Raw genomic sequence first — 22,239 nt, 5'->3', positions numbered from 1 at the left:
TGATGGCACGGGCTGTGTGTATAATCAGGAGGGGTGTTAACTCTTTGAAAGGGCTGATAATATCAGGACAAGGGGAAATGGTTTTAAGTTGAAAGAGGGAAGATTTACGTTGGTTGGTAGGGGAAGTTCTTTACTAGGAGAGTGCTGAGGTCCTGGAACAGGCTGCCCAGGGACGTTGTGGATCCCCCATCTGTAGAGGTATTCAAGGCAAGGTTAGATGTGGCCCTGGACAGACAGGTCTAATAAATGTGGAAGATAGGTGGCCCTACCAGGCAGGGGGAGTGGAGCTTCATGATCCTTGAGGTCCCTTCCAACCCGGGTCATTCTGTGATTCTGTGTTCCCCAGATACCTCTTGGAAGGCATCAAGTCTGCCTCAGTGCTGACCACCAGTGCACTGTCCCCATGGGACTTAATGAGACACTTGGTGTCTCTGGCTGGGATCTGCTCGGTGATAAACATGGACGCGAAGAACTTAGCAATTGTGTGGGCTCCAAACCTCTTAAGGTAAACTTCTTTTTCCTTTTCAACACGATGCTTAGTTCTGCTCTCCTCCAACCCCAGGGGAACAATTTCTAGATGACAGTTTCTACTCACTTGTTTAGCTGGGACTGCTGTGTCCCTGATCATCCAGGATAATTTCATCAGTGGCATCACTGTTTGCCCACTGCGGAAATCTCCGGAGCCCAGTTTGACAGTTTTTGGCTACAGAAATTCAGACTTGGGGAAATGATCTTGGGGAAATGACTTGTAAGATCTGCCTTTTCTTCAGATCCCAGCAGAGCCAATCTCCCTGCGCCAGTGAAGCTGCCTGCATGGAGCTGCAGACCCAGTCAGCTGTTGTGGAATTCCTCATCAGCCACGCAGATGTCCTCTTCTGCTCCAAATCCACACCAGCCTTGGGAGAGGGAGTAGGTGAGCAGCTTCCTCCATTAGCTTGATGTTGATCTGACAGCTTCATCCAATCCAGGGCTTCTCCAAGACCTTTGAAAATTCTATTACTGTCGAGGAGACAGCAGGCTTCTGGGCTTAGGTTAGAATACTGTGCCCCGTTGCTGGGTCATGAGAGTGTCCAAGCCTTACATGGAGAAAACTATCACTGCTGTTAAGATTTTTTGCAAGCAGGTGAAGCTTGATTGAAGTGTAGCTGTGAAGCTTTCTGAGATCCCTGCCCCCTAGTTTTTCTACGCTTTTTGTTTGCCTTTTTCGATACAGTGAGTTGCTCTTAATTGTGGCTGTGTCCTTTGCCACGAGCATACCACTGAGCACACAGTTATTTTGAGCTCCTCTTCTTCCTGTGGCTCGGATGAGCAATTCTGAGAGATATGCAGAACTGGGATGGCTGTGCTGCTGCTTCCTCCTCCGTCTCACCTGTGTTTTTCCCTTGCAGGGCACAGTTCTCTGCCTGGGCCCAAGTCTGTGTGGGTGTCTCCATCCACAAAGCTGCTCACCGTGCAGGAGGCACAGGCTGAGAGGAGAGGTCAGAGCAGCTCTCCTGTTGCAACACAGAGCAGCAAGATACAAGCGGAGGAAGGCCCCGCAGCTGTACTAAGGAACTTGGATGCAATCATTGATTTTCCATCTGAAAGATAAAGAAAGAGGAATTCCCTTTCCAGCCCCCATCATCATTATTTGGGTGATTTTTATTGGTTTACTTTTTGTCCGTTACATCTCCAACGACTCAACTTACACACAGTTGCCCTACGGGCTCAGTGGAGCCACACAAGGGTGCATTTCCTTCCTGGTTGGGCAGGCAGTCACGAGATGCAGAAAGCCACACTGACGTCTATCCTGGTCTGTGTTGGCTGTACCTGGAAACACTGGGGTTTTCCAGATTTCAGGGCCACACACCTGAAACCAATTGTGCTTCTCCTGTAAGCAGAGCTGTTGGTCAGACTTGCAGGCACTACAAATTAAAGATGGCAGGGAGCTGAGGCCGAGGAGGTGTTAACGTAAGAGTCAGAGATGCTTTTGAGCTTCCCTTATGGCTGCACCATTCCTCAGAAAGCAGTTACGCCTGCCAGCTCCTGTCCTGTTCTGCTGTGGAGACTTTACTCACATGCTCTGCATCTTGATTGACATGGTTGAGAGGAATGTAGCCAGCAGGACTTGAGGGCTGAGCTGTAGGAATGGAAGCGTCCTCTGCTGTTTGAAACAGAGCGCGTTTCTAAGCTGTGTTTCAGCAGAAAGCAGGCAGTGCCAGGAATGGGCAACTGTCATCAAGGGCTCGGTGCAGCTCATCACTCACCCTGCACCACGACTGACAGCATGCTCTGTTTTCTCTCTCCAGACTGAGTTCTCCCAGTAAGAGGGCAGAGTCAGCAGCTGGCAGTTGGCGTTCCTGCTTCTGCCTGGGCAAACCATCCCCTGTGGCCAAATGCCAACTGCAGAGCAGTGCCAGGGAGCCTTCCGAAGCAGAAGTCGTGGTCCTGGCAGGTAAGGGTGCAAATCCAGCTTTCAAAGCAGTGCTTGTCAGCAACACAGGTAGAATTCATGCTTTTAGTGGGCTTGTGCCTCCTTCTGTATTCCTGCGTTCGAGCCCGTGCCTGACATCGTTGGTTGACTCCTGTCTTTCCCAAATGAGTCTCGCAAGCTGCTTGAAACCTGCTTGACAGGCAGCACCAAGCCTTTGCCTCCTTGGATAGTGAAAGTTTGACGCTAAATGCTGTGTATCTACTCTTTCCAGGTGAATCCATCCCTCGCCAACACAGGAACCCACCAGCAATTTGCAATGATGCACGTTGTGCTTCCATCAATGGAGTGCAGTTAGGATGCATGAGTCACTGCAGTTCCAAGGACAGCCTTCCAGGTGACAGCAATGATGGAAAGAAGGAGCTCTGACCTATTCAGTTTTGGGCCCCTCCATGCAAGAAAACCTTGCGGTTCTGGAACGTCTTCAGCTACGAAGGTAGTGAGGGGTCTGGAGCACAAACCTTACGAGAAGCTGAGGGAACTAGGATTGTTCAGCTTGGAGAAGAGGAGGCTCAGGAGAGACCTTATAACTCTCTATAACTTCCTGAAGGGAGGTTGTAGTGAGCTGGGGTTTGGCCTCTTCTCTTGTGTAATCACTGATAGAACTAGAGGGAAAGGTTTTATGCTGCGCCAGGGAAAATTCAGGCTGGACATTGCGAAACATTACTTGTCGGAAAGGGTATTCAGGCATTGGAATGCACTGCCCAGGGAGGTGGTGGAGTCACCGATCATGGCAGTGTTCAAGAAACGTTTGGATGTGGTGCTGAGGAATATGATTAAGCCGGGAAGTATTGGTAATGGTTGGACCAGATGATCTTCTAGGTCTTTTCCAACCTTGATAATTCTGTGATTCTGAGCTGAGAAGCTTGTCTTGCTCAAGTCCTGCTTCCAAGCTTAACCACCTACAATGAAGTAGATGTCAATTTTCTGGTGTCCTTCAATTCCATGTCCGCATTTTCCAAAAGAAGGAGGTAACCAGCTACAGTGAAGTGAGCAATTTCAGTGCCTATTTCTGATGGTGGCAATGAGTTCAGAGGTCACACTTAACTGATAGTGCCTGTTTCCATTCTGACAAAGGCTGTAGTTGCAGCTGACTTCCCGAGGCTGCCATACGTGGTGGTGATGCAGCCTTGGGCTTGTGCGTTTGCATGACTCCCACCTTTCCTTTCTGTGTCTTGAGGTCAGCTGATGCTGGAAGCGGCCGGTATCTGAGTAGGAATGAAGGTGAGTGCAGGAGCAGCTGCTGAGGGGAGGAAGGAAGTCCATGCTAATGAGCTCTGAAGCATCTGCGGGTTCGGTATCAGAAGAAGTAGAAGTGATGCAGGGGGCTCCCCAGCAGGAAGCTGTCTGATCCAAATGCTTGCTGAGAGTTTGGAAGCCCAAACCCTTATGGTCTCTGTAAGGGTGGCTAATATAAAGATGTTAACCAAGATGGAGGTAAATACTCAAAGGTTGTTAGCAAAGGAAAACTCACCAATGTCGATGTTTTGACCAGAAAGCTGAGGCAGTCTCCAAGAGATGCTGCCTCAGTGGTGGTCAGCCCTTAAATGAGGTCTCAGAGGAAGTGGAGTTGAGGTCCACCCCTTCCAGGAGCACAGCTAGATTACTCTCATCTGTGCTCCCGCAGCTGACCCAACACTTGCCTCAGCTGATTAATCAGAGGTTCAAGCTGTGATTTCCCATACAGTCTCTAAGCTGAAGGCAGCATCTCCTTGATCTGATGGTGGTGTGCCTGAGTGAGGGAGTGATCCAAGCTGGATGCAGAAGAGTCATCTTAATTTCTCTGCTATTTTACTTCAGATGACACCTACTGGGTGTTGGTTTCTTAAAATTTGGATCTAGGAGGTGGCCTCTCCCTTTGCTTCTGGTGAAAGCACAGTAGTGCAGCAGGAGTAGAAGACAAAGAGGTTTTCTTGGTGACAGCAACACCGATTATTTGATTCAAATGTGGAACAGTGATGAAGATGGTGAAGAACAGATACACCTCAAAGACATGCTTGATCACATAAGGAATGAGCATGTGATCCAAGACAGTCAGTGTGGCTTTAGCAGGGGAAGGCCATGCCTAACTAATCAGGTGGTCTTCTATGATGGAGTGACAGCATTTGTGGACAAAAGGAAGGAAACTGATGTCATTGACCTGGACTTGAGCAAGATCTTTGACATGGCCCTCCACCACATCCTTATCTCTAAACTGGAGGGATGTGGATTTGACAGGTGGACCACCTGGTGGATAAGGGATTGGTTGAAAGGCCACAGACAGAGGGTGGTGATTCATGGTTCGATGTCCAGGTGAAGGCTGATAACAAGTGGTGTCATCCAGGAGTCTGTCTTGGGACCAGTGCTTTTTAACATGGTTATCAGTGACACCAATGATGCAATGGAGTGCACCCTCTGCTGTTTGCTGAGTGGTGCGGCTGATGCAGTGGAAGGAAGGGATGCCATTCAGAGGGAGCTCAACCGAGAGGTTGGCCTAGGTGAATCTAATGAGGTTCAAGACAGCAAAGTGCAAGGTTTTGCACTTGGGCTGGAGGAATCCCAGGCATTTCTACAGACTGGGAGGAGCAGTCCTTAAGAGAAGCCCCGCAGAGAAGGACCTGGGGGTCCTGGTGGATGAAAAACAGAACGTGAGCCATCAGCGTGCTCTTGCAGCTCAGAGAGCAAATGGTCCCCTGGGCTCCATCAGAAGAGGGGATGGCCAGCAGGGACAGGGAGGTGATTGATCTTCATGATCCTTGAGGTCCCTTCCAACCCGGGCCATTCTATGATTCTGTGATTACACTCACTGACAGAAATAACGGCAGCTGTACAGAAGCTGGATATATTTTGGGACAGTTCTTGTAACCAGCTGATTTTAAGACCTTGCCCAAGTCGTGAGTCTTAATTGCATGTCAGAAGAAAGCTGGGAAAGTGGTTATTGCTCATTCTTTCTCATTTGCTGATTCTTTCTTTAGTGTTCCTTTTCCAAAGGAGATTCTGGTGATGGAAGCAGTTGAAGAAAGAACCAAAGCAGCTCTTGCCAAGAGTGCTTGAAGTCCCTGTGGAGAGAAGCAAAGAACTTGGGCTTCCTCTGGGATGCTCCCCACCATGTCTCAGGAAGGAGACAACTGCTGTTCCACTTTCTGCTCTGTGTGTGGAAAGGTACGTCTGTGTTTCTTCTGCTTGTTTTTTCTTTCTTTTTCTGGCTTTGAAGGAGAAGGGGTGGAGCAAGGGGAGACCCACTGGTCATTTGTTACCTCAAGAGCAGGATGGATTTTACATTCACTGTGAAAAACCTGGGCTAGTAGCATGGGCATGTTTCAGGCTGGACTCTTCTTTTGCTGCTTGGTTTCCTTTTGGCTACAGGGAGACAGCTGTCTAAAGGTGTGTTTTCAAACCCACTCTCCAAAACCATGTTTCATTGTTGCAGGTGGTTCAGTGTGCTCTTGCAGTGCAGATGCTGTAGTTTGCTGTAGAATCTGAATGGTTTCTGTTCCTAGGAGAGGACTGGGAGGAGGTAGTGAGAAGAGAATTCAATGCCTGAGGTGTATCTTAGTGAGAAATGTTGGCATGAGGTGCTGAAAGTCTTGAGCTGTCAAAGGCCAGTGAGGCTCAGACTCCTTAACCTGCTGGAGCAGGGTGGAAGCAAGGAGTAGGCACTGCCGTCCCACAAGCGGCACTTGGTTCTGGTCTGCCAGGTCTGTGCTGGCCTGGATTTCTTCTGAGAAGTTTGTTGGAGCTGCTTGGAGTAGTGAAGGGTGGGGAAGAAGTGCTGCTCAAGAGCTAAGGCTCGGCTTGATCATTTTGGATGGATTTAACCATGGTATCTGAAGACATAGTTTCCATCAGAATGATCCCAGCATTGTGCAAGTGTCTCAGCTGAAGCCCCTGAGCAGATGTGTGAGAGCACCCTCCTACTCCAGCTGAGCCATAGGAAAGCTGACTGTGCCCAGTAATTACAGCTTCTGCAGATTGAATGTGCTTCCAAGTGTTTTCCTTAGTGATCAATCATGTCCCAGCACTCTGAGATTCCATCTCTGGCACAATCTGGAGCATCTCTGCAATCCTTGGGTGCCCATTCCCACCAGCATTTCTTCCTTTCTCTCTTTAGAATCAGTGTGGTGCAGTTCCCTGTGTTTGTGAGCAGCAGCCAGCAGGCTGCAAGAGATCCAATGGCAGCTTTCAGCACACAGAGGGATGTGATGGGGACAGACTGTCCTTAGTGCCATGCAGAAGGGAGTTTTTACTGTCCTCTGTCAAGAAGTATGAAAGAATAGAGTTTGAATGATACTTGTGAGCAGGTGCTGTGCTGTAGGGGATGTCAGGTAACCATTAATTTGGGGGTGCAGGAAGGAGCAGTGAAAGTGATGTATTAGTTTGTGTTTTGACTGTTGGAGTGCAGTTCCATTTTTGGGAGCAAAACTATGGGCTAAGATGGAAAACAGAAGGGAGAAGGCTGATACCTGGATAGTGGGCTGAGCTTTGGTGACTGCAGCCATCTGCAGTAGAAGTTAGAAGTTTTGCACAGTGGGGTTCAGAATGGGAGCTGATGATGAATGGGAGCTGCTCAAGGGACAGACTTCCACATACAAGTTCCAGTGCCTCAATGACTTTCTTGTAGCGAGGAGCCCAAAACTGAACATAAGACTTGAGGCACAGCCTCTCCAGTGTTGAGTCCAAGGGGATGATTACCTCTCTGCTCCTGCTGGCCACACTATTTCTTATACAGGCCAGGATGCCGTTGGCCTTCTTGGCCACCTGGGCACACTGTTGGCTCATGTTCAGCTGAGCATCGACCAACAGCCCCAGGTCCATTTCCTCTGCACAGTCCTGCAGCCACTCAGCCCCAGGCCTATAGCGCTGCATGGGGTTATTGTGGCCAAAGTGCAGGACCTGGCATTTGGCCTCACTGAACCTCATCCCATTCACCTCAGCCCAGTGAGGTTGATCCAGCTTTTCTAGATCCCTCTGAAGGGGCCTCCCTTCCCTCAGGCAGATTGACACCAGCTCCCAGACAAAAGACAAAAAGAGAAGAAAGCAGAAATGAAGAAGGCTTCTCTGAGAGCTGCCCCTGCACCTGCAGAGGTGAGTCCTTGTTATGGACAGACACAGCTCTTGTTGTCAGGGCCTCCATCTGTCAGACATGAATGAGACTGTAAAATCCTGAGGGAAGTGGCGTCCTGTTTCTGCACTTGCTTTGTTTCTTTGCAGTGTTTTAAGTGTTACACAAAATGAAGGATAAATCTCTAAAGCAGGTGGTCGGGATGCTGGCATGATGATGTTACTTATGTAATTAGTGCTATTATTTTGTAGTATGTTAGCAGTTTGCTAATGAACAAAAAACAAGGGGGGGTTGGAGGGGTCGGTAACAGAGGAAGGGGTCCTGGTAACAGAGGATGCTGAGAAGGCGGAAATACTGTATGCTTTCTTTGCTTCTGTCTTTAGTGAAAAGGCATTCCCTGAGGAATCCCAGAACCTGGAGGTTAATGAGAGAGTCTGGGGAATGGGAGATTTCCCTTTAGTCAGGGAAGAGGTGGTCCGTGAGTGCCTAGGAAACATTAAGGTCCATAAATCCATGGGACCTGATGGGGTGCATCCACGGGTGCTGAGAGAGCTGGTGGAGGTCATTGCTGAGCCACTCTCTGTAGTCATTCAGAGGCCTTGGAAACTGGGGAGGTGTCTGAAGACTGGAGGATGACCAGTGTCACTCCGGTCTTTAAAAAATGGCAAGAAGGAGGACCCAGGTAACTATAGGCCAGTCAGCCTCACCTCTGTCCCAGGGAATGTGATGGAACAGCTTGTGCTGGATGCCATCTCCAGAGAACTGGGAGTAAAGCAGGTTATCAGGAGTACTCAGCATGGGTTCACCAAGGGGAGGTCGTGCTTGACCAACCTGGTGGCCTTTTATGAAGATGTCACTGGCTGGGTGGATAGGGGGAGAGTGGCAGATGTAGTCTACCTTGATTTCAGAAAGGCTTTTGATATTGTCCCCCATGACATCCTTATAACAAAGCTGAGGAAGCATGAAATAGATGAGTGTACAGTGAATTGGGTCAAGAACTGTCTGACTGGCAGAGTGCAGAGGGTTGTCGTTGGCGGTGCTGAGAGGGGATTTGATCCAGGTTTATAAATACCTGAGGTGTGGGGGCCATAGTGGCACGGCTGGTCTCTTTTCAGTAGTGCGTGGGGACAGGACTAGGGGTAATGGGGTGAAACTTCTGCATAGGAAGTTCCGCACGAATGTGTGCAAGAACCTCTTTACAGTGAGGGTGACGGAGCACTGGAACAGGCTTCCCAGGGAGGTGGTGGAGTCTCCTTCTCTGGAGATATTCAAGACACGCCTGGACACCTACCTGTGCAACGTGGTGTAGGGAAGCTGCTTTGGCAGGGGGGTTGGACTCAATGATCTCTAGAGGTCCCTTCCAACCCCTACAATTCTGTGATTCTGTTGGAATGTGGGAATGCAAGAAAGAATATTCTGAGCAGTAGCTGTGGAGCGAGATAAATGGCATGAGAAAGCAAAGCTGAGAAGTAAGGAAGGCTCCAGAAGAGAAAACAAAGTCCAATAGGGCATATTTAGAGACAGGTGAAGAACCCTTGAGCGCACTGAGGAGTACTAGGGTGCCCTGGAATGTCTCTTGGGCTCCCTACAGCACACATACTTGCTCTGGGGCATGTCTGGATGTCTGTAGAGCTAATTGCGGGGCCCTGAGAAACCTCTGGGGCACATTAGGGGGCACTGGCTTCCATGTGAGTGTTCCCAGGTTCCCAGAAGTCAACAGGGAAGCCTTTGGAGACCCCTTGGGAAGACTCAGTGGGGCCCTAGAGTGATGTAGCAGCTTGTGTTGGTTGCATCTGCTTGGCAGGGAAGCGATTTCCGTGCTGGGAGCTGACTGACTGGGAGGTGATTCCCTTGGTTTAATTAATTTAATTACCTGGATTATAATTAAATAACACTGTTCAGCATTCAATCAAGATTATATTTTTCCAAAGTACTGCAGTCGTGCATCTGTAGCAGCTTTCCTAAAATATATCGAGTTTATTCAAAATTCCAGTGATGCTCCTAAAGCACTTGAAGTGCATTTGAGGTGGGGAGTGACAAAACAGCTCTGAGAGAATCATCATCAAATCAGAACATGGGAACGGTAACTAATAGCAGAGATTCTGATAAGAATATTTAAATTTTCAAATTACCTTTTTCTAAAGTTGTATTTCACCAAGTTTCATCAATGTGCACACTGAAGAGCTGACTTGCTATGTTTCTTTTTATAAAAAATCATGTGTTACAATTGAGAAAAGAAGGTATAGCATGTAACATCCTCCAAGTAAAGTGCAAAAAACATTTCTTCACAGTTCCAATTAATGTCTTAGGTTTTGTTCAGACTCACTAAATGATGTATTTCAGGGTACATCACATGGGAATATAAGAAGATTATTCAGAACAGGAGCTGCAGAGCAAGATGAACGGCATGTGAAGGTAAGGCCGGGAACCAAGGACACAGCTTTTGTGTCACTCAGCCACCTGTGGCAGAGGTCAGGATTTCAGCAGGGATTTCTGCAGACGTTCCTTGAACACCCCCAGGGTGGGTGACTCCACCACCTCCCTGGGCAGTCCATTCCAGTGCCTGGCCACCCTTTCTGAGAAGTAATATTTCCTAATGTCCAGCCTGAACCTCTCCTGCCGCAGCTTGGAACCATTCCCTCTAGTTCTATCAGTAATGACACGAGAGAAGAGGCCAAGCACCAGCTCACTGCAACCTCCCTTCAGGAAGTTATAGAGAGCAATGAGGTCTCCCCTGAGCCACCTCTTCTCCAGGCTGGACATTCCCATCTCCTGCAGCCTCTCCTCATATGGCCCCATTGAGCTCCAGACCCCTCACCAGCTTTGTTGCCCTTCTTTGAACACGTTCCAATGCCTCAGTGTCTTTTTTGCAGTGAGGGGCACAAACTGGACACAGAATTAGAGTTGTGGCCTCACCAGTGCTGAGTACAGGGGGACAGTCACCTCTCTGCTCCTGCTGGCATCACTGTTTCTGATGCAAAATGTATGTAAGTGTCACATGTGTGACATCCTTTTTGATGGAGTTCTGTGACTGGAGTTCAATGGATTTGAGAGCTGACTTGAAGCCTGTGGGCATCACCCAGGAGTTGGGGTGAGAGGATGAGGTGTAGGAACAGGAACCTCTTTGGTCGTTATTAACTCCCAACTTTTTGGTCAGGAATCTCTGTGTGTTTCTTTATCATGTAAAGAACAGAGTCATTGTGCAGCTTGTGAATGAATTGATTCACGCCTGCTAATTGGTGCTGTTCTCTACAGGGAGCTGCAATGGAAATGGACACTTGTGGTCCACTGTCCAGCCCCCTCCCGTGTTGGATTTTCTGGGCTTTGAGACACGTCTTCCAGATGCACTTTGTGTTATTTCTGATGTGTTGACCTGTTGAGCTCCAGCCCCAAAGGAGGATTCAAGTACTACCATTGGGAATGTAGTATTTCTTGCTAAACAGAATTCGTGTGCACCCTTGTCTTTCGTCTGCACAAAGGATCTTGTAATCATCTCTGTCTGTGTTTCTTTTAGAGCCAGAGATGGAGCAGAGAGGAACACAGACTTGGGTGAATCTTCATTCAGGAGCAGGGACACGTCATGCTCATCTGAGGTGTCTGGCTGACAGCAAGAGCAGAGAGGTAAGTTTCATAGGGTCGCGTGCCCATTTTATTTTTTTTTTCATTCATGATGCATAGAGGCGTTCCCCAGACAAAGTGAGCATTTCTCAACTGGACTTTCTAGAAATGAGCTAGGCAGTGAAAATGGGTTTGAAGCATTCCTAAGAGCCCCGCAAGAGAATGCTGAGAGTTAATCTGGCACCCTCCTTTGGAAACGTCCGTTGTCTGTCAGCTCTTCAGCTGTGCCCTAACACCTCCCATTGCGCTGCCACACCAGGATAGAATTCCAAGCCCACACTGAGTCCTGGAATGTTGTGGTGCCGTGTTGGAATCAGATGTGACCACGTGGTCTTGGCTCCCCGCCTTGTGGGGGGTCATGGTGGACCAGGCTGTTGGCCGTTGGTGATGTCATAAGCGGCTGGAATGAGGGGAGGAGCGGTGCGTTCTGTGTTCCTTTGTGGGTGAGCTAGTGGTCGGAGTGGTTGGTTGTCTTGTTGGTCTTGTGCCTTTAGTGCCGTTAGTGCTGTTAGTTAGTGTTGTTAGTGTTGTTAGTTAGTGGTGTTAGTGTTGTTAGTTAGTGTTGTTAGGGTTGTTAGTTAGTGTTGTTAGTTAGTGCCTTTAGTTAGTACCTTTAGTTAGTGCCTTTAGTTAGTGCCTTTAGTTATTGCCTTTATTGCCTTTTTCTTCACACCGTCGTGTGCAGCAGCTTGTAGGTAAGCTGAGCTGACGTGGGATGGATGGGTGGGCAGTGAGGTGTTGAGAACTGCTGGCTGTTTGAGCTCACAGCACCGTATTGCTTACTCTTGACCATCAGACGTAATTTTCCCCTGGTACACACGTTCCAAAGGGGGTATCAGTAAAGTTGGCACCTGTCCCGTGCTTCTTCCATTGTCTTTGCTCAGTAGTGGAAGCATTGTAAAGTTGCTGGGTGGACAGGCATCACGTAGCCTGAGACTCAGCATGTCTTGCAGCAAGTGGGTGGGACAGTTGTGCTGTGTGTGTTATTCCATGGATGTCTTAGCCCTGCTCACTGACCTGCTCTTTCTCTCTCCTCTCCTCACCCTCCGCCCACTGCCTCGGTGCAGCTTTTGCTCTCATTCCATCTGAGCAAAGCGACAAGGAACTGCTGCAGATAGCTTGAAGTGATCTCACTGCCAGGTACGTGCCATGTTTTGTCCCCGCACATGGTTTTGCCGCAGGGTATGCGAGGGTAGTTCTGACGAATTGTACCCATACTGTGCTGTGTGAATACAGAAAACAGAAATGTGTTTCCGTTCTGTTCCAGCACGTCACAGCTGCTGTGATGGGCGTCGCGTGCATGGCCGGGGAGGAGAGTGGGGCTCCCCAGGACAGAAGATCTCCAGCAGAGCCCTACCAAGTTACGGAGGTGATGCCTCTGCATGCTGGTGAGTGAGGTTCTAAAGCGGGGTGGGCAGGGCTGGGGCAGCGAGTGCCCCCTGCTCCACACCAGGAACCCTTGTCACGGGCAGACTGTGCCAGGGGAGCGAGCCCAGGGCCGGAGAGGGCAGAGCTCCTTCTGCTCCCGCCTGCCTTTGGCCCCTCTATAGCACTGCTCTCTCTCCTTGCTCAGATGCTGAATTGCTGCCTCTGTCTGATGTGGAACAGGAGGCAGTGGACTTCATCCAAGCCAACACCATCAGCATGGAAATGGTAAGAGCAGCCATCTCCATCGTGGCTATACCTGCATCTCCAGACGGTCCCTCTGGCTCTGCCTTCAGGCTGCAGGAGGGCTGATGGCCGGGCAGAGCTGCTGCTGTCCTGCAGCTGTCCTGTGCTGCTCCACACCCCGCAACGCCTGGTCCCCCTGGCCATGGCTGTCCCCACTCACACTCCTCGGTCTCTGTGTGCTTGCCAGGATCTGGTGCAGAAGCTGCAGTTCCTCAATTCCATTTGTATACTGTGCAGCATGGCTGGACAGACGAGCCTCACACTGAGCCATGATATCTTCTGCTTGCTGAAAAATCAGTGCAAGAAGATTGAGGTGAGGGGACATGGCACCCAGGTAGCTGCACCCTGTGAGAAGGACAGGACAGGGGGAGAGGGAGGCAGGGAAATGATGCACAGACACCCAAGTGCCCCAGATGGGACTCCAGGTGCTGCTGAGAGCTCAGCAGTGGAGGTGGACAGCAGCACCAGTGTGCCAGTGTTTGTCAAGGGCCACTGGGGCGACTCAGGCCCTAGCGGCCGGTGGCAGGTTTGCTGTTGCTGGGTGCTGGCAGCTGCCAGGTGCCATCCTGATTGTGCTTTGCAGGTTCTGTTGCGTGAGGAGCCCATGGAGCAGCTGAGCACCGGCCTGAGATACTGCTGCATGAACACCATTGCTGCCTTGAGGTACCTGCCCAGCCCCTGCTTTTGCCAGCACATCCCCCAGGCACCATCCTGGTGGCCCTGATGCAGCTCCCCACTAAGTCTTGGCCCTCGCCCCAAAGCTGGTGACATCAGGACTGTCCTCTGACCCAGAGCAGCCCCGTAGGGGAGGAGGCACCTCCTGGCAGGGCTCCCCATCCCTCTCAGGGAGCCTTGCCCAGGGGAGGACCTGTTCCAGCCCTGCCTCAGCACCCAGGCACCGCTCCTAGCATCAGTGTCTCTCTAATTGCAGCACAGTTAATGCAGTTACAGAGGAAGAAATACTCCATCTCTTCAAGGTGTGCTGCAGCATCATCTTCTATCTTCCTCCAGCCAGGGCCTTGAACATTTCCCTCTACAACCAGGTATGTACTGGGCAATCTACTGTTGACCCCATGCCTCTGGGCTGCCGCTTGCATTACTTGTGTCCAGAGATCTATCAAGATGTTTGTGGGACAAGGTAGCAGCCTTGCTTGCCCTCACCCCTCTCACTCTTGCCTTGGGCTTGGCAAACACCCTGTGTTGTAGCCTGCTCTGAGTGCAGCAGCCTTGCAGGGTGCCCCTGTGCACAGATCTGTGGGTATCCTTCCTTGGCAGCCAGAGGGGTTCACAGCAGTCTACTGGGTATGAAAGGGAACCCTGAAAGACTTCCACAACCCACTGTTCTCTTTACAGACCCTGGAAGCTATGGACGACATGCTGCAGATTGTGCTAGATGTCTGTCCCATTGCCAGTGTCAAGAGTCGGCTGCAGGGAATCTTGGAGGTCTGTCTATTGTGAAGTTCTGCCCCCACAGCTCCCTTCTAGTAGTTTATCCCACTCCATGGAAACGGCACTGGCAGTAGTTGGAGCCAGCAAGGGACCCTGGCGGCAGTAGCCCCATGTTGGGCTTGGCTTAAGCTCAGGGGAAGCCTGGATGGATGCTGTGATTCCAGCTAGGAGCTCAGCAGACCTGCAGTGGGCATCAGCAGCTCCCAGGCTAACCAGCAGCTCCTCTCCTCACAGGTGCTGCTGCCTTTCAGCATCTCCAAGACACAGGCTGTGTGTGAGAGGGCTTTGGGGCGCATCTGGAAGCTTAGTGGCTTCATGACCAGCAGTTTCTGGCAGCAGGTAAGGAGACATGAAAATTGTGTACCTGTGAGAAAAGCTGCGGCTCAGGTGTGAACCCTCAGAATGCTTTTGACATGAAGGGAGGGTCTTTATCCTTCCTTTTGCCTGTGCTCATCCTGCTCCAGATGCTATTCTCTCATTCTGTTTAACATGCCTTCCCTCCTTTTTTCCTTCTTACTGCAGCCCCTTGGAAAAAACCTTGCCCCTTCTCAGAGGACAGACATTGCCCTTGTAACCCTGGAGAAGATCATTGGGGACTATGGTTTTGATGAGAAGAAGTGGGCTGAGACTATGCTGGATGTGCTTCGGAGAAACCCTGGCACCTGGCTGATGGATGTAAGCAGAGTGAGGCAACCCTGCCCGCCACAGCTCTTGGGAACTGAAGCCATTTGAAGGCAGCAATGAGCTGTGGGAAGGGCAGTAATAACACAGCCTGGGAGGCAAATGGCTGCAGTCCAGTGGCAGCAGCAGTCTCCCTGTGTTCTCACAACAGGTGCCAGAGATTCTGGGATTCATCCACGCCAACCTGAAGATCCAGAGCACATCAGTTCAGCAGATCCTGCTCTCAGTGCTGGATATGCTGACCGTCCAGTTTCCCAGGGATGTGCTGAGGAGTGTGTTGACCGACCTCCCACAGAATGACAGGTATCAGCCCAGACAGCCCCACACATTTGTTCCATGTGAAGAGCAGGGCTCAGAAATGGTCTGGCTGCCAGAGCCAAGGAAAGCTGCAGGACATCCCAAGGAGCAGGCCCTCCATCCCACTGTGCTTTCCAGTGCTGGTGGGCAGCTCAGGGCTGCAGCAGCCAATACCAACCATGGCAGCCCAGAGCCCCCCATCAGGCTCCTGCCTGAGCCATGGTGCTGTGGCTAAGGCAGCCCTGCTGACGCAGCATTGCTCTCTGTTTATAGCACTACCCTGGACATACTGAAGAGTGTGCTGACCCTGCTGGAAGCATCCAAGCGGATCTGGGATGAGCTCAGCAGTGTTCTACAGGACCAACAGCTGTGTGAGATATTGAGCATCAGCACAGAGGAGTTGGGCCTCCTTCACTTGACTGTGAGTTACTGGACAATGCACCGTGCTCTCCTACAGAGCACTGGTAGCTCAGGCTGGGCTGTGTCTCCCTAGTGCCCTGCCTTGAGCTGCCAGAGCAGCCAGGAGCTGCAGGGTGCAGGATGTCCTGCTGCCTCTGCCTGCCTCTCACTGCTGTGTTGGTTTCAGGCGATGCCTCCCACTGAAGAGCTGGTGAAGGAGCTGTGTAAGCCAGCACTGCTCCAGAAGCTTCTGAATGTGGAAAGCCTGCCAGTGCTCTGGCTGGTGCTCAGACGTCTCGTGCTGCTGTCTGATAGACCTGAGATGGTGAGCAGGACCTTGCCAAACGAAGGCCTCATGTTGACAGCCTGGCGCTGGGGCAATGGGCAACACTGTGCCTTGGCATCTGTCCTCCTGATGGAAAGGAAATTGTGTGTTTTGTACAGGCAATTGAAATCCGGGCCCTGCTTCCAGGCGTCATGGAGAACCTGCTGTTTGCCAACACAGCCATTACTGTGAAGGTGCTGAATATTTTCAGGAATGCAATGCACCATCTGGGGAAGAGGCATGCCAGTCCGTTTGCTCTGGAGCTGGCTGAGAAGATCCTGCCTCTTTTTAATCACGTAAGTCTGTTGTGGGAGGCTGAGCTCTGCGGGTGGGTGCTTGACAGGAGCGTCTTCTCCTTTCTTTCCTTCTCTGGGCTCTCAGGAATGACATGTCCTGTGGGCTCTGTAGCACTGCTGGCCGTGTCCCTGCTAGTGCAGCTTGGTTGTTCTTGGTGATGTCAGGCCCCTGTGCTGGGGCTCAGCCTACACTCATGCTCACCATGGGCAGTGAGAGTGTGCTGCTGAGGTCTGAGGTCCTCCTGTTCTCCCTCAGGCATCATCTGAAGTGCGAGAAGGTTCCATCCGCCTCTTCATGGATGTGATGGATGCTGTGCTGTGGTCTCAGAAGGGAAGCATGAAGAAGATCGTGCGCAGGGCCCTGCACCCTCTGCTCTTTCACATGAGTGACGAGACCCTGAGCGTAGCACAGGTACGAATTTCAGAGCTGAGCAGTGTGCAGGCAGTGGTGTGCTGACAGTTCAGCTGTGATGTGCAATTGAGAGCAAGTTCAGCAAGCATTCAGACACTGGGATGTGTGTCTGTGTGTGTGGTGCCATGTCCCTGCATCTGTTGTTCTGCAGGCATCTGGGGAAGCCCTTGTGTCCTGTGCAAAGTTCCTGAAGTGGAAGGAGCTCAAGCAGCAGACCCAGCAGAAGAACACAGTGGGGATCATGAAGTGTTTGGTGAGGACAATCTCACAGCCCCCACCTTTTTGCTGGGGGAAAGGGGATTCTGGAGGAGGGGTTGCAGCAGCAGCTGTGGCTGCTCTGCAAGCCCCATGCTCTTGTTCTCTTCTTCAGCTGCAGCAGGACAGAAAGGGAGTGGAAGGGTACCTGCAGCAGAGCCTGCCATACCTGGAGGATTCTCAGGCCTCCTTGCGATGCGAGGCTGTCAGATTCATTGGTGAGCCCAACCCCTGCGTCCCTCTTTGGGCCCTGCCCTGGCAGGAAGGCACAGCCCTGAAGCCCCCAGGTACAGCCTGCCCATGCCGGTAGCCACAGTGGGTGCCTTGCTCAGGTCCCCCCTCAGGTGCCGTCCCTGCCTGCAGCATGGAAGGGGAAGCAGCTGGGCTGGCGGGGTTGGGGTCTGAGCTTCTGGCAGCATGTTGGGGAGTGGGTGTCTGACAGAGCTCTTTCCCTAGGGCTGATTGGGAAGCACGCCAGGGAGCAGAGTGAGGAGATGCTGAATGAACTCTGCAGTGGTGAGTGAGGGCAGTGCTGTGTGTGTTGGGGCTGGGGGCAGAGCTGGGCAGCATGCAGCTGTGCTTTGCCCTGCTGCAAGGAAATGCTGCAGGGGCAGAGGAGCATTCATGGCAGTCCTGAGCAGTGTCTTCCACTGACCCGTCAGTCTCCCGTGCTCCTCCTGGCCAGGAAAAGCAAGGAGTGGGGCTGGCAAGGCCCAGAGTGGAAGCTGGTGGCTCTCTGTAGACTGGGGGTCCCATCTCTGCTCTGTTTCCTTCTGTTGCAGCCCTTCAGCCTTTGGAAGATGACCCCCATCTGACAGTCTGTTCTATGGCATCTGAGACCATCCAGAAGCTGAGACACCAAAGGCAGAAGGCGGCACCAGCACGGAGAAGGCTCCCAGCACTTTTCCGCTGGTCCTGCATAGCCTTCTGAGGGATAATTCTTGTTCATTAACGTTGCTAGGACACCTGTACAGCAACGTTGCTGGGACATGTGTTCCTGTCACGCAAGACAGACCCCCTGAACAACAGCGGGAGCCTTGGAGCACAGACATCTTGGAAGAAAGAACAGGAACCAAGCTGGTTAGAACTGGGTCTGTAGTTAGCGATTAATTAAATTGAAAAGCACAATTGAAAGCCTTTGGAAGGAAGATCTGGAGAATATGACCACTAGAGAGCAGCACGTGTGCACACAGATGCAGAACTGATCATAATTACACTGACTAAATTGTAACTCCTCATATGAGTTCTTGGAACTTAAACAAGCAAGCAGAAAAGTTGTGGTTTATTCTAGCTTTTGCAAAGCCGGAATGCTGGGCAGCAAAGCTCCTGCTTGCTTATAGTGCTGTGTGCCTGGACATAAGTGTCATGTGGAAAAAGACAAAGAAACACATTTTCTTTGCCTATGTCTTGGAGAGCCAGGAATCCAGAATTCAAGATCTTTGCTTTTGAGTTTGCAATTCAAAACCGGATTAGAAAGGATTCTGCAAACTTTCTTTGATGACATTAGACTCTTCATTAACAACAATACTGTTTCTAATACTACTAATAACAGCAACACAACAACAAAATAATGGAAGATGAAGGAAGACATGGGGACAAGAGTCACTGGAGGAAATTTCTCCTTTGAACTGAATTGGTGTTAGTGTCCCCGTGCACAAGAACCAAGGAGAGAGCAAGCATGTTTTGTACTCTTCAGAATGCAGTGTGGTTCATCTTATTGTCATCCAAATGAGACCGGGATTTCACTGCATTGTTGGAAATGGGAAAACAGTGCCAAAGTTGCATGTTTTGAAGCGGAAAAATAGTAATTTTAAAAACCCACAGCAATAGAGTAGAGAAGATCACCAGCAAAGCCTGTATCACTTGACCTCAGAGTAAAAGCAACAGTCAACCAAAGAAGCGGATGCTGATCCATTTCATGCACTTTTGTAAGGATGTGAAAGCGAGCAGACTTACCTGAAGGTGGTGTAACGTTAGTGGTAAACATCACCAAGCTCCCTCCAAAAGTGGACTTGACCTTTTGTCTCTGCGACCATCTACGTACAGAGGGAGCTACTGGAGAGCTGTGCTCGGATCCTTCAGTTTTCATGTCTCTTACCATCTCTCTTCCAGGAGATCTTGCGAAGAAAGGCTTTTCCTGTGAGGATGAAACACAGATAGGAAATGTTACATCTAGTTTTGCTGTGGGAGTTTACCTCTGTGTGTGACACATTCATTCTTCTGACAGCTGCTAACACTCAGTTTATTAATAAAAATCATACCTTTATTACTTTGTGCCTTGCAGATTAATCTGAATGTAAGAAAATCGGGTTGACTTTGTTTGCTTCGCTCAACACTGGCCACATCAAGATAACAAAGGACATTGTTTTCAAGAATAATTGCAGCTATCTTCCAGTTGGCTTGTGCTTCTGTGTTTCTGAGAAACACCATCTAGCAATTTCTTTTTCTTCTTTTTTTGCACGAGTCCTGGATTCTGGTGTGTGTTGTGCTCTGTTGTTTGCTGACCAGCAGGTGAGAGGACTGTGTTTTGTGTTGGGTGTTGAGTTTTGTCTATCTCAGGGGCCATCCAATTGGATCCATCCTCTTTTTGCAGTGCTTAGGGACAGTTAATTTGCTGTTGCCTGGAGCTATGTGTGAAGTGCAGGACTAGAAGCTGTGATCGCTGAATCTCCTTGGATGAGCCCCAGCTCAGGTTCTCTCACACCAACCAAGAACATTTTTGCCAGCCCTGTTGTATTGCTGCAGCTCAGTGACCCCGACAATCTTCCCATGGAGTGCCGAAGACGGAGGTGGGAGCCTCCTTGCTGAGATCTGCTAGCAAAGCCCTGAGCGGCTCTAAGGTCGGAGCCTGTTGGGTCGGTAACACTGTGTCATGGTTTTGTGCTGTTGCTGTCCATATTCCACATCATAACATCACATGCAGTATGAATCATTAATTGAGGGTATAAATAGTGGAATCATGTACAAAGGAAAAAGGGTTAAAGAGAAAGTAACTTTTTGTTTATAACTGAACAATACGGATTGCTAAGGGAACGTTATATGGTATTAAAGGTGTTTGAATGGGACAAACTGTTCTGATGGTATAAGAAAGTGTAACTGAGGGTATGTGGAAGTGTAATAGAGGGTATGTGGAATTGTGATCGAGGGTATGTGGAAGTGTGGAAGGAGGAAGGCTGAGGGACCTGGTCTAGGTCCTGCTATCCTGGAAAGGCAGCCTGGGGATCTGGCAGTGTGTGTGCCAAGTGGCTCTGTGCGCCTATGGTGTGTACTGAAGGGCACCCAGAACTGCCACTTCCCCTTGGGACATAGGCTTGGAGCATCAGTTGCTATGTTACTCTCTGAGAAGAGGATTCAGGCCCCAAGTCTTGCGTCCAGCTTGGTGATTTGGATTGACTCTGGGGCAGCAGTGGATGATCTGCAGCCCTGCAGCTGAGTGCATGAGGCTGATTGTGATCTCTGCTCTGCCATGTACCTACAGCAAATCCCAAGAGCACACAAAGATTGGGTCTGTACCCTGGCCTTCATCCCTGGCTGCCCCATGTTGTTGAGTGCGTACCAAGGAGGCGTGATCAAAGTCTGGAACATGGATAACTTCGGCCCAGTTGGGGAGATCAAAAGGCAGCCCCATCAACGCCATCTGCACCAACTCCAAGCACATCTTCACTGCCTCCAGGTGAGCCTCGGGCTTGGTGCTCCCCAGATCCTGCAGGAGGTGAGAGTGCCCTGTGTTGACTTGTCATCCCTGGGCCTGGGTGGGTTTGCACTGAGTGGGGCCAGGAGCCTGGAGGGCGAAGAGGGCAGAGGGGATCTTGCAGCTTTCTGGTCCCTCAGTGCCTTCCTCTCACCTTGCTGTCTTAGTCTGTCCCCTGCCCGCTCTCTGGGATATCCCCATGCAGGGTCCCCTCTTCCCTGGCGCTGGGCATCCCCTGCTGTTCTTGGGGAGCATTTTGGCAGCAAGACTCTGAAATCCACTCTCTTTTGTTTGTGCAGCAGCCGGAGCTGCGCATCTGACCTGGCTCACCCTGAGCTTCCCTGCACAGATCTCTGAATCCCAACTGCAACGTCTGCTGACCCTCTGCTCTTCCCTGGGTACCCACTTTGCTCTGCAGTGGGGTGGGGAAGGGCTGCAGATGGGTGAGGATGGAGATGGTTGTGCGGAGTGTGGACGGGTTGGACCCTGATCCTGCACGACTCCCCCACGGCTGCACACCTGAAGGACAATCCTACAGAGAACGATGGTGCATGGCTGGAGCCCTTCAGAAGGCTGAAGGCTCAGCCCAGGAGTGTCAATGAGGACGCAGCCTCTCCAGCTGCCCTGCTCATGTTTCTCTGCTCAGGGGGCCGACGAGGCCCTGGTCTCACACTGGAGCTTTCTTCTACCTCTCCTGTGGTCCCTTGGAGCATCCCCTGCTCTATCCTGCCCTGCCCCGCGCTGGGCTCGTGGGGGAATGTGGGAATACAAGAAAAGCTGTTCAGAGCAGCAGCTGTGGAGCCAGATCAACAGCCTGAGAACCAAGGACACCTCTGGAAGGAGAAGAAGGGACTCACGGCTCTGATTGGATATGTTAGGAAAAAAAAAAACTTGTGAAGGTTTATAATGGATGTGAGAACTTGTAATAAAGGATTTGGATCATTCACATCTGAGTCCGTGCTTCAAATGCTGCAGGGGAATGGCTGCGTTGAGCCCTGGGAGTGGTATTCTCTCCTTATGCGCTCTCACTTCCCTTTGGTCACTGAAGAAACGACTTTTGAACTCGGACTTAAGGATTTCTCTGCATGATCCCATTGGTGCTGAACTCGGATCTCAGAGGAGCTCCAGGATGTGCCCCATAAAGCACAGACCAATTTCTTTCTGCTTTCTGCAGCCCCGTTTGTTTCGTGTCACCAGTCCTTGTTCAAACCACTGCAGGGTGGGAATTTCTGCACACCTTGAAACAGGAGCATCTCTATTGACTTGATGGAGTCTGTCTTTTATCATTCTGGGGATGGGGGGGGGAAGAAGAAAATGCAGTTTCCATGGCCTGGTGGAGGGCACGATGGCATGCGCAGGGTCACCCTGCCATGGACAGGATGGTGGCTGCTCCTGGGTCACAGCTGAGCCCCGTGCTGTGGGGCTGGGCAGGATGGATCACAGGACCCATGGTTGCCCTGTGACGCACAGCACTTTTACAAAGTAAAAGAATCAATTTCCTTAAATTTTGAGCATCCATACGTAAATTGCAGCCTAGTGGAATCTTTTCCTATCCAAACAGAATTCTTTATCTATTTCTGTTACATAAGAAAAGCAAATAATTTTTTATCGGTCGACTTTGAAATTCAGGCAAG

At 50.6% G+C, this 22,239-nt stretch overlaps 3 protein-coding genes across 3 annotated transcripts; all 3 read left to right on the top strand.

The window, feature by feature from the left end:
• Positions 1-356: 356 nt before the first annotated feature.
• LOC146757546 (rho GTPase-activating protein 32-like) lies at positions 357-1,892 on the top strand. Its single transcript, XM_085520752.1, has 3 exons — positions 357-505; positions 771-913; positions 1,389-1,892. The coding sequence occupies exons 1-3, from the start codon at positions 414-416 to the stop codon at positions 1,589-1,591; spliced, it is 438 nt and encodes a 145-aa protein (XP_085376878.1). The 5' UTR covers positions 357-413; the 3' UTR covers positions 1,592-1,892.
• A 9,800-nt stretch (positions 1,893-11,692) lies between these two features.
• On the top strand, positions 11,693-15,811 carry LOC146757545 (uncharacterized). Its single transcript, XM_085520724.1, has 12 exons — positions 11,693-11,824; positions 12,197-12,269; positions 12,397-12,517; positions 12,703-12,782; positions 12,988-13,113; positions 13,384-13,463; positions 13,732-13,843; positions 14,154-14,243; positions 14,484-14,588; positions 14,772-14,924; positions 15,082-15,233; positions 15,501-15,811. The coding sequence occupies exons 3-12, from the start codon at positions 12,415-12,417 to the stop codon at positions 15,718-15,720; spliced, it is 1,221 nt and encodes a 406-aa protein (XP_085376850.1). The 5' UTR covers positions 11,693-11,824; positions 12,197-12,269; positions 12,397-12,414; the 3' UTR covers positions 15,721-15,811.
• Positions 15,753-19,180, top strand: LOC146757544 (maestro heat-like repeat-containing protein family member 7). Its single transcript, XM_085520731.1, has 7 exons — positions 15,753-15,951; positions 16,071-16,247; positions 16,504-16,659; positions 16,811-16,912; positions 17,030-17,132; positions 17,371-17,430; positions 17,697-19,180. The coding sequence occupies exons 1-7, from the start codon at positions 15,817-15,819 to the stop codon at positions 17,843-17,845; spliced, it is 882 nt and encodes a 293-aa protein (XP_085376857.1). The 5' UTR covers positions 15,753-15,816; the 3' UTR covers positions 17,846-19,180.
• Positions 19,181-22,239: the final 3,059 nt, after the last annotated feature.

This window comes from Coturnix japonica, chromosome 20, assembly GCF_054131305.1.
Source record: "Coturnix japonica strain WE chromosome 20, WE-NBRP24, whole genome shotgun sequence".
In the NCBI taxonomy this organism is placed as follows: domain Eukaryota; kingdom Metazoa; phylum Chordata; class Aves; order Galliformes; family Phasianidae; genus Coturnix; species Coturnix japonica.
The sequence above is the reverse complement of the archived record's forward strand: the minus strand, read 5'-3'. Positions and strand labels throughout refer to the sequence as shown.

Coding starts and splice junctions, on each gene's coding strand:
- LOC146757544 (XM_085520731.1), top strand. CDS start 15,817: ATGCCTCCCACTGAAGAGCTGGTGAAGGAGCTGTGTAAGCCAGCACTG. Junction 16,248..16,503: donor TCCTGCCTCTTTTTAATCAC/GTAAGTCTGTTG, acceptor GTTCTCCCTCAG/GCATCATCTGAAGTGCGAGA. Junction 17,133..17,370: donor CGAGGCTGTCAGATTCATTG/GTGAGCCCAACC, acceptor CTCTTTCCCTAG/GGCTGATTGGGAAGCACGCC.
- LOC146757546 (XM_085520752.1), top strand. CDS start 414: ATGAGACACTTGGTGTCTCTGGCTGGGATCTGCTCGGTGATAAACATG. Junction 506..770: donor TGGGCTCCAAACCTCTTAAG/GTAAACTTCTTT, acceptor CCTTTTCTTCAG/ATCCCAGCAGAGCCAATCTC. Junction 914..1,388: donor AGCCTTGGGAGAGGGAGTAG/GTGAGCAGCTTC, acceptor TTTCCCTTGCAG/GGCACAGTTCTCTGCCTGGG.
- LOC146757545 (XM_085520724.1), top strand. CDS start 12,415: ATGGGCGTCGCGTGCATGGCCGGGGAGGAGAGTGGGGCTCCCCAGGAC. Junction 12,518..12,702: donor GGTGATGCCTCTGCATGCTG/GTGAGTGAGGTT, acceptor CTCCTTGCTCAG/ATGCTGAATTGCTGCCTCTG. Junction 13,114..13,383: donor ATCAGTGCAAGAAGATTGAG/GTGAGGGGACAT, acceptor TGTGCTTTGCAG/GTTCTGTTGCGTGAGGAGCC.